The sequence below is a fragment of the Phoca vitulina genome, unplaced genomic scaffold (genome assembly GCF_004348235.1).
Source record: "Phoca vitulina isolate PV1807 unplaced genomic scaffold, GSC_HSeal_1.0 scaffold17, whole genome shotgun sequence".
Lineage (NCBI taxonomy): Eukaryota > Metazoa > Chordata > Mammalia > Carnivora > Phocidae > Phoca > Phoca vitulina.
This window is the reverse complement of record NW_022589720.1, coordinates 37834204-37846836: the sequence shown is the minus strand read 5'-3', so window position 1 is coordinate 37846836 and position 12633 is coordinate 37834204. Positions and strand designations below refer to the sequence as shown.

Below are 12633 nucleotides of genomic sequence, written 5' to 3'. Positions count from 1 at the left end.
CCAGCACAGCAATTGTCATATGAACGTAGTCATTATATGAAAGGATGCATAATTGTTAGTTCTCCTTTAATGCAGAATTTTTAACTTGTCTACCCCTGGCATCTTAAAATTAGGAAAACATTCTGTTTTATAATGTTACTAAAATTTTAAAGAGAAGATTACTCTTAAGGTAAGTTTCTAAAAACCTATTTCAATTTTTGAGATACCCGTGCTTAGATAAGAAAATGATTATCTTAAACACGTCTTACTGAGGAAAGGATCTTAAAATGTTGCAAATAATGTATAATGACAATTTTATTATGCCTGTTTAGAAAATGGTCTTTGCAGAATAAGCCAGAGCTCTGATTATGAATATCTAATAATAAATGCAATCAGTTATGTAAAGAGAATGTGCTAACCTCAGGTTGTTCAAAGATGCCCATGTGCCCTCCACAAGCAAAGCTAAGTGGACAGCTGGGAGAAGTATTCAGCTAATTCAGGCAAAAGGGGAAAAGGGAAAGTTTTTGTTTTTTTTTTACAGAGATCTACTGTTTGGATAAAACAATATTAATGTTTTTGCACATAAAGTGAATTCTTAATACCAACCAATGCATATATTCTAACCTCCTTTTAAGACTTAGTTGACTTTTTAATCTTCCTTTTAAATTATAGAAGACTTTAGATAAAAATTAGGTCCCTTCATATGCATATAACCCTAGCACTAGTCCATTCATGACAGAAATTTAGGGTTTGCCAAAACTAGTCATTGATCTTGTGCAACTGGAACATTTTTGATTACTTTATTGTCACATTTCTCCTGAAGCAGAATATTCAGACGAAGCTCATTCTTGGGATTTGGTGAGGCTGCTGATGACAGAGGAACAATTATCCCCTGTATCATATAGAAAAAAACTAAGAAGAGGGACAAAGTTCATATCATTGTATCAAGAAAGAATGTCATTTATATCCAGGAGTATGTTTGCAATTTTATGATGCAGTTTTTAAAAATACAAAGAAATGTGATAGAAAATTCCTATGTAGATTTACTGTATGTTATGTTTGTAATTTTCAGATGCACCTTTTCCCATCTTTCAACATCTCTAACAGTCTAATAATTATAATTGGATTGGCAGCACTTTTTTTTCTTCATAGTGAATAAAATAATGATGCATTATTCAATTGATGGTGTCTTTCATTCAATCAGATATAAATATGGGTGTGTGTGTATATATATATGTGTATATACACACATATATATATATATTCCAGGTGAGAATACAGTTAGAAGAGACAATCTGATCTCTTAAGTATTTATGAGTTTGTCTTTTGTCTATCTTTTGAGATTCATTCAATAACAAATTTTCAAGTGCCTATTATTCTTAGATGCTAAGGATAATAAACTCTACCCTCACAGAGCATATAGCAAGCTGGGAAGACAGACAGATATTTAACTAACCATATCATGTGGTATAGTATAGAAGCAAAGACGCTAGAGGCTTACATGTTTCTGGGGAAGGAGGACCAATTTACCCCAGTGGGTTTCTTGGAAATGACGTTCATGTGGGGACTTGAGGGTAAGCAAGCAGTGTGAGCAACTGCTTATGCAAAGGCCTGGAGACCTCAGAGGAGCTGGCACAACAGAAGAGCTAAAAGAAACTAAGTAATCTTGACAGGAATATATTCAGCTCATTTACATCTCTTGATATTCTTCTGTACTTGCTTTGAGAGTGAATACAATTCTCCAGTCACAGACCACTCCGGATAGGCAATGTATTTTGATTTTAGCATTGTGGCAACAATTCCAAATATCTTTCATCTCAATTTTTAACATGAATTCAAATACACTATTTTGTGTTTCATACAACAGAAGGATTGTGTAGGTAAAGAATAGCATTTTGATCCCTAATTTTCTGAATATGTTTTAAACACGAGCTAGCTACTCTACAAAATATTTTAAGAGACATGAAAATCCAGCAAGTTCTAAACCTAATGGGAAGTTTCTTGGGTTGGAGGTGGAAAAACATAGGCAGAAGAGCATCCATCTAAGGAAGTAAAATCAACAGTTATAAGCTGTGGCCCAAGAGTTTATGCATCAAAACAGCATCACAACAGCAGGGACGAAAAATAGGCAAACTAGTTAAACATATATATTTCATTGCTACTCTCAATGCCTATTTATTAAACAAACATCCTATGAATTTACTGCTACCTTTACAGACATCATAATGACTAAAGAGTTTCACCATCTTCAATAATTCCTGACAGTCCATTGTGTGCCGCTGGAGGTCATTTCTTTGTTATGGGTAAGTATTTGATTTCCATATTCAGCCATCACCTCACTGGACTTCATTTTGAATAGAAAATCTTAACTGAAAAAAGTCACAAAGGCAGACTCCTTGCTCTTAGGCTAACTAAAATGTTTCTAGTGAGGAGAGACATATAACTCAAATAGGGGTCATTCTCTATATTCTGAATATCCAGGGATAGTCTTATTTGAGTTATAATTAATATAGAGTGGGACATCATCTAATTTCATGATATACCTAAAAGTCAAGAAAATATCAGATACACATCATTAATTAGGTCCTTTTCAAAGTCTTTTAGACAGTTATGCTTGGCTTTAACATTCAGAGGGTTGAGCAAGAAGGAAATGGACTTGAATTTTGATAGTCTATATGGCATATTATTTCACAGCATGAGATTTGAGATCAGAGAGTAAGCTGAGCACAGGCTTTGCCATTTACTAGTCATGGGACTTTGGACAAATTAATCTCTTACCATTTTGGTTTCTTCATCTCTAATATATGGATAATATTCTAAAATTTTCCTTTTTTTGAGATTAAAGTGAAATAATACATGTAAAGTTTTTGGCACAAGGCCTCACACATAATATGTTCCCAATAAATATGTGCCTTTCAGCATTGTGTTAGTTGTTCTCTGTTATTGTATGTCCTGACCCTATTCCCCAGGAGGTTTAATATTGCCATTTGGACTTGGCCAATGAGAGGGTTGGGCAAGACATTAGAGGGTGGGAGGAAAAGAAGGGGGTATTTATTTCTCCTGCTCCCTCCTGGCTGGGCTTCAGCTGTGGCTCTAGCTGCACTCCTCTTCCTATGCCCCAGCTCCTGTCCAACAGCCCTTCTCCCATAGCTAGAGTTCACAGTCAGCCTGACCCTGCTACCTCCTCAGGCCTAAGAGTGGTAATGGCTTCTCTTCCCACTGTGGCTTCAGAGGCTTTCTTCTCACTATTGTTTGTCTTTAGGTGCTCCGCCATCTTTTGTCAGTTCTTTAAATGCCTCTGTAAACAGTCCTTTATTAAACTTTCTTTAGTTAATTAACTAAATATATTATATTTAACTAAATATAGTTAGTGTCACTAGTTTTTTGCTGGGACTTTGACTTACATAAAATAATAATCTTTGTTGACAAGTCATTTTAAAATACTGTTAAAAGCTAATACAAGACAATTCTTAATCCAATGGGAAGTTTATTGGGATGGTGGTTTGTTGTCGTGATATAAACCCAGCTTTGAAGGCTAGAGAGGGTTCCTTTAGATGGCAGCTTTGAAGGCTGGAGAGAGTTTGTTTAGATGGCAGGGGGTGGTGGGAAGGAAGGGTGGAGTTCTTTTCTAGATATATAAAACAACAAGATCATAGCCACAGTAGCAAAATGAGCATGAGGACTGTGTAGAAAGTAAGGAAATGTGACTGGCTTTCATGGGAAGTTTACATTTCAGGGTTTTGGTAGGCAGGATAATGGTGTCCCAAAGATGTTCATGTCCTAATCCCTAGAACCTGTTAATATGTTACCTTATATGGCAAAAGGGACTCAGCACATGTGATTAAATTAAGGATCTCAAGATGAGGAGATTATTCTGGATTATCCAAGTGGGTCCATTGTAATTAGAAGGATCCTTATTAGAAAGAGGCAATAGGGTCAGAGTCAGAGAAGGAAATGGACGATGAAGCAGAGTCAGAGGAAAGATGTGAAAATGCTATTCTGCTGGCTTTGAAGATGGAGGGTGGAGCCACAAGCTAAGGAATGCAGGTGGCCTCTAGGAGCTGGAAAAGGCAAGGAACTGGATTCTCCCTGATATAGCCTTCAGAAGACACACAGCTCGGCTCACACCTTGATTTTAGCCCAGTGATACTTCTAACTTACAGAACTGTAACATATTTGTTTTCTTTTAAGCCAATAAATCTATAGTAGTTTGATACAACAGAAATAGGAAACCGATACAGGTATAGTAAGAGAGAGAGGGTGCTAGATTAGGGCAAACCCCGAGTGGTCAGTGGAGAATTCTGGATTTCATCTGAAGACAATAAAGAACCACGAAAGTGTTTTTGTTTGTTTGTTTTACTAAAAAGACTAAGATATAATGAAAATTACTTATTAAGAAGATAGATTAGAGGTTGGGTACAGATTTGCAACAAAAAGAGCTCTCTACAGTAGTGTGCATGGGCAAGTATGGTGATGAGACCACAGGTTGGTTGTGGATTCTATGAATTGAGAAGTTTCCAGGAAAGCTGACAATATGATGACTGATTGGAAAACCAGCAAAGGAGAGGAAGAAGTCAAATTTCAGATCCTTGTGTTGTGAAATGGGCATAAATATAGCATATATGAGGAACATATTGATTCTGATGCAATAAATTTTAAATTTTAGTATGAGTAATACACACACACATACACACACAAAAGGAAATTAAATATTATAATTTAGAAATATCTATGCATTATTCTTTAAGTCCTTTTCTGCATTTAGCAAGGCATATTATCCCAACAATTGCAGAAAACCCACAGTATGCAACTGTGACTGTTTTAGGCATGAGTAAATAGTTAAACCTAAAAAATCTTCAATTATATAATATATAAAATTGTATATATATACATATATTTCATATATACATATGTGAAATTGTAACTTATTAACCTCTATTTTTTTAAGTTTCATTCTTGTCTTTTTAGAGGAGATGTGCAAACTGCATTTGATCGTTTCTGCACTAGTGACCGCTTATTTGGTAAAATGAAAAAGGTACAACTTGAGTAGTTAGAAAACTTCAGATTTTGTACAACGACAACAAAATGCAAACAACCTCCAAAAAGTTTGAGCTGAAGAGGCATCATAGGTCAAATAAGTGCAAAGGGCAGTGACAGTAGCTAGTAAGTTAAACCATTCACTGGCTGTAAAGCTGTTCAGAAGTTACTACTGTTTGGATTACTGGACACGTCCTGAGTAGTGGAAAATATTTGGATGAAAAGTCAATAGCTCATAATTAACTCTCTTAATACCACCTCACCATGAAAAAATGTTTTGTTTGCGAATAATCCATTTCTCAGTGATCTTCATAAGACTTAATAATGCTTGGGCATCTAAATCAGAGTAACGGGCCTGATCACCCCTCTTTTTAATGGAAAAATGTTAAATTAACTAATACCAATAAGCATGCCAGCAGTAAAGACACTGAACATTGAATACTGATGATATGCTAAACCCAACCATTAACCTAACCATTAATCAGGTCACTTTCTTTCACACAAAGCTTCACCAGTCTGCCTTTTTCTTTCACCATTGCAACTATCCCCCCTCAGTATATGGTAAAATCTGACCATGGGTTAGTCATTTGGAAAATCTTAGAAAATGCTATGATTCAACCTTTTTCTAAACTGGATATAACTTTGCATTTCCAGTGTTTTTTTTAAAGTCCTTCCTTAAAAATACCTTTTATACACAAGTAACAATACTATATTTTGCATTTAAAAAAATAGTCTGCTCTGAGACTATCCCTTTCTCAATTTCAAAGTGTTCCTCCTCCTTATATAGAAACATCATTTCAGGACAAGAAACAATTTTGCCTTGCTTTCCTTTCTTTCCTCCTTCTGTAGTAGAAAAGATCTTGAATACTTGACAGCAAGAAAATGCAATAATGCTCACTCTTGAGTAACCTGAAGGTAGGAACTTTGCATATAAATCCGGTGCCCTCTAGTTTCCTTCCTCCAAAAAAAAAAAAAAAAAAAAAGTAAATAAATAAATAAAGGCGGGGGAACGACATTCAGCAAAGTCCTAAAATACAATGTAAACTGTCAAAACAACTTTAATTGTAAAGTCATTTCTAGCTTGTAAAGTTTTCAGCACTGTCTCCCTCCTACCATTGCGGGGGAAGGTTTTGAAACACATCAAAACTAGTATCAAAAACAAAACGCAGACACTCCTTTCTGTACTCGGACCTGCCTAGACTACCTGGAGAGCGTCCCAAAGTGAACCAGCGCTCCCTCCACCTCTCTGGGCCAGAGCTCTCTCTATCTCCCTACCCACAAGTAGCCCGGAGCCCCGCACGCAGATGCTCAGAAAAAAACAAGGTCGCTCACCGGTGAGGAGCCAGCAGCAGGCGACAGCGACCCCTGGGCTGGCCTGGCGTCGGGGGGCCATGGCCGGGGAGCCCGCAGAGCCCGGGGGACGCGCTGGATGGGAGGGCAAGACGCGGCAGGACTGGGCACGGGAGCCGCGCGCTCTGGGCCACTCTGACGACGCAGGTCTCAGTCTCCGGCCCCGGTCAGTCGCGGCGCCGAGAAGCCGAAGAGTGAATTTCCTGTGTTTTCGACGAATGCCTCTAGGTCCTCTCCACGCTTTTCATATCCCAGACTTACTACCCCATCGCCCGCCCCTTCGCGCGCTCGGTCTCTGAAATCCCACTGGCAGCCTCCCAGGCTCTGTCCGAGACATGGACAAATAAAGCCAGCTTCGCGGGTTCGTGTTTAGGCTAAAGTCCACGGGCTGCAAAGCAAACCTTAAAGGGACATCTGCCTTTCATTGAGAGGGTGATCCCGCTCTCTGTGCCAGCTCCCTAAGGTGGTAGGAAGGCGGGCTAGGGCTGGACCTTCGGGAGAGTGTCGCCAGCCCAGTGGCCCCGCCTTCACACCCCTTACCTCTCCCTGGGTCGGGGCAGGGAGGGCACTTTCAAAGTGCCCTGGCTCCTTGGCCCTTAAGGGGAGGCTGCTTTCCTGGGGTCAAATTGCGCAGAAGGAATTAGACTGTCTCTGAAAGTGAGCACCACCTCCCTCTCCTGCGGACACTTGAACTTCGCTGTGCTGTTGTCTGGCCCTGAGAGAGAGAGAGAGAGAGAGAAGAGGGGGCGTCCACTCAGACACGCCCCCACAGAGGGTTTTGCTTTCGCTTATGGCGAGTTTGCTTCATTTATGGTGATTTGTGGTTGAACGGTGGTTGCCCTTAAACTTTTCTTTGGGGAGACTGTAAGTGGGAGAGAAGAAGAAAAACAAGAGGGGGAGAAAAGAAAAAAAAGAAAGGAAGAATGATAAATGCAAGAGGGAAGAGGGAGGTTAATGAAGGGAGGAAAACAGTCTCCTTAGAAATGGTTATGTGTGTGGACTATTTTGTTTAAGTTGAATTAAGATGTTTGTACACTGGGAATTGAATCTAATAAAGAACTCAGGGCACTGTTTTATTTCTTCTTGTTATAGACTTTTATAAGTAAGAGTGCATTAAATCATGTTCATGTTACTCCTTCCTCTCCCACTCCCACTCTCTAGGGAACTGAAGATTGGGAAGTTAAGTTGATAGGTCAAAATGTTGGAGATTGTTACCCCACCCGGGGAGACCCAGGCCAGAAAAGGCGCTTAAGAATTTGCAGTGCTTCCCTTCCTTGTTGAATGAGTTGTACAACCTCCCTGAGTCAAGAGCCACATTCACATGTTAGCTTCACTTGCTGTTTTTTGTTTAAAGCAGCTGTGTCTTAATGGTTTTGAGAACTTCAAAGAAAGAGGAGTGGATGAGTGGATTTGTGTTTACAGGTGGTGGAGGAAATCAAATCTATTCAATTCAGTTCAATTCAAAAGTAACAACTAATTATCTCTATCTAGCAGGACTAGGGCTAGGCAGGACAAGACTGCCACCCAAAGGAGGACTCTGCCTAGAACACAATACAGGTGACATAGTATAGGTAACCCAAGAGAAGGGAAGGGAGAAGCCCACAGGGATGACTGAATAGATTGCCACCAAATAGAAGATTGCAGGAGCCAAAGTTTGGAAAAGATAAAAGGTAAAGAAATGTAATGAAGATCAAAAATAGGGTGGGCAGCCCTGAGAGGTTCAAGGCCATCAAATCTCAGTAACATGACCCATCAGAGCTAAGGAATTCCTCTTCTAATTTATGTGTGAAATGATTAACTACCTAATAAATATATTTAAAACACTTTTTCCCCTGTTTCCAGCTTTCATATTTTCATTTCTTAGTCCTATTTTCAAAATTGCACAAATAAATTTCTAGAAAAATCTCATGTTGGATCACAGTTCAAACCCATCAGACATTACTTATGCTCCTATGCCTGCATTCAGTGGTCTCATATCCCAGTTTCGCTTTCCAACCCATCTTAATTAATCTGTATTATCACCCTGCCTCCTGCTGTTCCTTTCCTGGGAAAGCCTTGATAAGTAATCTGTACATTTCATCTCCCTGTCTATAGTCTCAGTTATGTCTTACGTCTCTCAGTACGGCCCATGGGGCTTTGAACAATAATCAAATACTGATAAATTGATTAATGCTTAGACATTTAAAAATCATGATAAATACTTTCTTCAAAATATCTCTTCAAATTGCCCAGTGTTTTCATAAACATATAATAGTGTGTGTATATATGCAAACATATGTGTATATGTGTATATATATGTGTACATACATATATACATATGCATAAATGGGGTTCTAGAAAATTACAGTATTCCTGAATTAGAAAGAAATGAAGAGAGAAATTATAAAATTATATCTTAGTGAAATAAAGTATGGTTAAAACATACTTATTATATGACCAAGGTTATAATTATTGGGAACTTTAGCTTTCTTTTTGGGGGTTAATAAATACTTTGAATTTAAATTTTTGAAAATCTTCTCTAGGACTTGCAAACTAATGGTGATAACCAGCACTAGCAGTAGTGGTTAAAGTTAACTTCTATATGTGTTATGAATCTTATGGCTATATTTATTAATCTTCCTCATTTTACTTCAATGCAAATATAGAGACTAAGAAAATAGCTATTGCTGGAGAATTAAATTTAGAATCAGTGCTCATTTTCTGAACTTCAATAAATCTAAACATAAACCAATGTCAGCCAAGATATTCTCTTAACCAATTTTATCCTGACAGGAAGACATGTTATTGAGTAAACTGAGGCTTAGAAAGGTAAAAACTAGGGTCACAAACTAGTCATTAATTACATGGGGTCACTTGACAGCAAATGTTAAGCTCTAGACTTTGTATGATGTACTCTTCTATTTTAAATGAGATCTAATCTGATCAGACTTCTCTGACAGTTTGGAAATATGGGTGAAAATCAGAAGTACCTTGAGAGGTTAGAGACTGAACTGATTAAGGATTTAGAATATGGAGTCTATAAAATGAGGCAAAAGTATTTGGGATTACTGGTTAATATCTCAAAAATAAAAACATACATTTCATACTCAAGTATTCTCCATAGAGGTAATCTAATATATTGTGAGTATAATTACTGGAGTAAGTAGGTTCTTGAGTTAAATTTCTTGGATTCATGCCCAGGAACCACCATGTGGTAGCTGTGTGATCTAGGAAACGTTTTATAGCTTCTGTGAGTCTCAGTTTTCTCAAACATAAAATGGGGATAAAAATACTGCCTCTCTCTGAAGATTATTGTGAGGATTAAATGAGACAAACCAATGAAGCATTTAGCAAAATGCTTGGATTAAAGTAAATAGAAATGAATTCTTCTTCTTCCCAGTTTTAGGAGAATTAGAATTAGACAGTGGGAATATAGGGCAGGGTCTGTGTGTGGTAGGCCATAGGAAGTGATGTCATTTGATGGGCATCAAAAGAGAATGTTAGTGTTTGGCCAAAATCATCTCTATCAACTCTTGTTATTATTTCTGGAATCCTCACCTGGAATCCTTACTTTGTATTAGGGAATTATCTTGAAAATATCCCAATAAAATGGGTATACATTAAGACATCAGAACCCATTATGACATTAACAAGGACTTACTTTTCAAATTAGCTAGATGTCAAGGGGATTTTTTTTTTTTTTTAACAAGAAAAGAACATTTCACTAAGGGGTTGGGAATAGGAGAGGGTCTAGAGTTCTGCTGCTGGTGAAGGCCAGGGTTCTTTGGTAGTTAGATCATGGGTTCTCAAAGCCACAGGATAAATGAGGCACTCCAACCTGGGTAGAAGGGTGGTATCAGTTTTATTCAATAGTAAATAAATACTTTTTAATTTTTTTTATGTTAAAGTAACAGATTTTTATAAGAAAAATGTAAAATGATGTTTAAAAAAAGTTAAATATGAGGTTTAAAATACATTTTAGTATAGCATCAAATTGTGCTTTCTTCCCCCCTCCTCAACTCTGAGGTGTTAAGGGTAGGTAGTATTGTCTAGAGCTGCTTCTATTAAGATTTCATAAAGATTCAGATTTTTAAATTTTACTATGTGTATATTCAGCGAGTTGCTCTCCAAGACAGTGATGCTAACTCACAGAGCTAACTCATATGGCCAACTTAGTTTAGTTGAATAATTTTTATTTATTTATTTATTTATTTATTTATTTATTTATTATTTTTATTTATTTATTTTAAAGATTTTATTCATTTGAGAGAGAGTGAGAGAGTGTGGGTGGGGGAGGGGCAGAGGAAGAGGGAAAACCTCAAGCAGACTCCCTGCTGAGCATGGAGCCCAACATGGGCCTCCACCTCATGACCCTGAGATCATGACCTGAGCCAAAGTCAAGAGTCGGAGGCTTAACCAACTGAGCCACCCAAACGCCAGAGCTGAATAATTTTTAAGTTCCTGCTGTGTACTGGACTCCAGGGCCATGTTCTGCAGAGGCAAAAATGGGTAGAACACTTGTTTTTCTACTGAAAATCTGCTGTCCATTAATTTTTTTCACTTGGAACTAGGGACAAAAAAACAAGCAGTTTTGTTCTCAATTATAACATTGACATGTTTCATTTTAAGCCTGTTAAATTAAGCAGTCTAGTGGAATTACCATATTAGTGTTGTTACTTCAACTTGAGAACCCATGATTGCTTCTTCTATGATCAAAACAAAGTCACAATGATGTAGAGCTTAAACTTCACCACCAACTAAACTTTTTTTTTTTGTTATTGCATAATGTTCTTGTGTGAATGTTGTTTCACTTAAAATATAAAATAGGTGTTCCTCCCACCCTATTTCCTGAACAAGTCTATGCCAGAAACTTGGTCCAAAGAAATTTGGGCAACTGGTACTTAGGAAAAAAATTTGAATTTAGAATCCTGGTGAAGGACAGTTCTAAACACTGTAAAAAACTCCTAAAACTTATTAGCAGACTTCAACCTGAGTGACACACTAGGGCTGTACTGGGGGAGGGAGTACCAGGGTGCTGCCCTGGCAAGAATATTTAAGTCATGGCACACTTGAATCACAATAACCATCACTGATGAGCAGTAACATTTTTGCTGCAATGCTGGATTCCTTAATTTGCAATGTGAGTTAATTATTTTTTAAGCTATTAGGTAATTCTTGGACTATTTGAGCAGGTTGATTTAATTAATTTATTTTCCTTTCACCAGTTTATAAAGAGTTAAAGCAGGTAGGTGGGCTCTAAAATTTCAGGACTGAAACAAATAAATTGTTAGTATTAAACCAAGAAGACTGATATTTCTTGTAATAGGAGTGGGTCACTATATATGTGGGAGAAATACTCTTGTAGTTAATAAAAAATAAATACATCAAGAGAAAGGGAGTCTATTATTTGGCTCTGAAATAATAATACTTAAATTGCTTGTTTTACAAATTATGTGGCTATTTTTCATCTGCTCTACTAGACCATAATCTATACCAAGACAGTCAATTATTCATTTTTATTGCCTGCAGCATCTGCCCCTATGTAATTCATTCACTCAAACATTCAAACATTTATGGTGTTCCCTCTGTGCAGGAGGAAGTCTTCTGGCCCCCAGGATTCAGAGATGTTGAAATGCTTGGCACTATTCTCAAGAACATTCACAAGATACCTAGAGATATGCACAAAATGATCTTCCTAATTGTGTCTGATGAGCCCTAGAACAGAGTATAAAGTCAACAGGAAGAAAAAGACAGGGTTTCATAGAGATGATGGCACTGAAATGTGGTCTTGCAGTAAATGGGGAGAGGGTTTCACGGGTGGAGGAAAAGGATAATGGGCATTCTAGGCAAAGACAGCATGAAATGGATGAATACAATGGAATAAAAGTTAGGAAAGGCAAGTGAACTTCTGACCAGATTTGAAAGGATCTTAAAAGGATGCCAAGGAATTTGGACTTCTTATAAGAATAGAATATTTTCAGAGGAGGAGCAAGATGGCAGAGGAGTAGGAGACCTAAATTTCGTCTGGTGCCAGGAATTCAGCTGGATAGGGATCAGATCAAAACATTCTGAACACCTATGAACTCAACAGGAGATCAAAGAAAAGAATAGCAGCAACTCTCTGAACAGAAACCGACCACTTTCTGGAAGGTAGGACGTGTGGAGAAGTGAATCCGGGGCGATATTCGGGCGGAGAGACGGCAGGGGAGGGGGCCTCCCTTGGCCGCTTCTGGCAAGTGATAGAGCCGCGGAGCACAAAATCGGAACTTTTAGAAGTCTGCTCCGCTG

General features: G+C 37.9%; 1 protein-coding gene across 1 annotated transcript in view; it reads right to left on the bottom strand.

The window, feature by feature from the left end:
* The window catches only part of ITGA1 (integrin subunit alpha 1), a 138043-nt gene extending 130983 nt beyond the window's left edge, over window positions 1-7060 (bottom strand). Inside the window, exon 1 of the mRNA XM_032415228.1 lies at window positions 6349-7060. Within this exon, the coding sequence (XP_032271119.1) occupies window positions 6349-6409 (61 nt within the window). The 5' untranslated portion in view covers window positions 6410-7060. The remainder of the gene's footprint in view (window positions 1-6348) is intronic.
* Between the last annotated feature and the right edge of the window lie 5573 nt (window positions 7061-12633).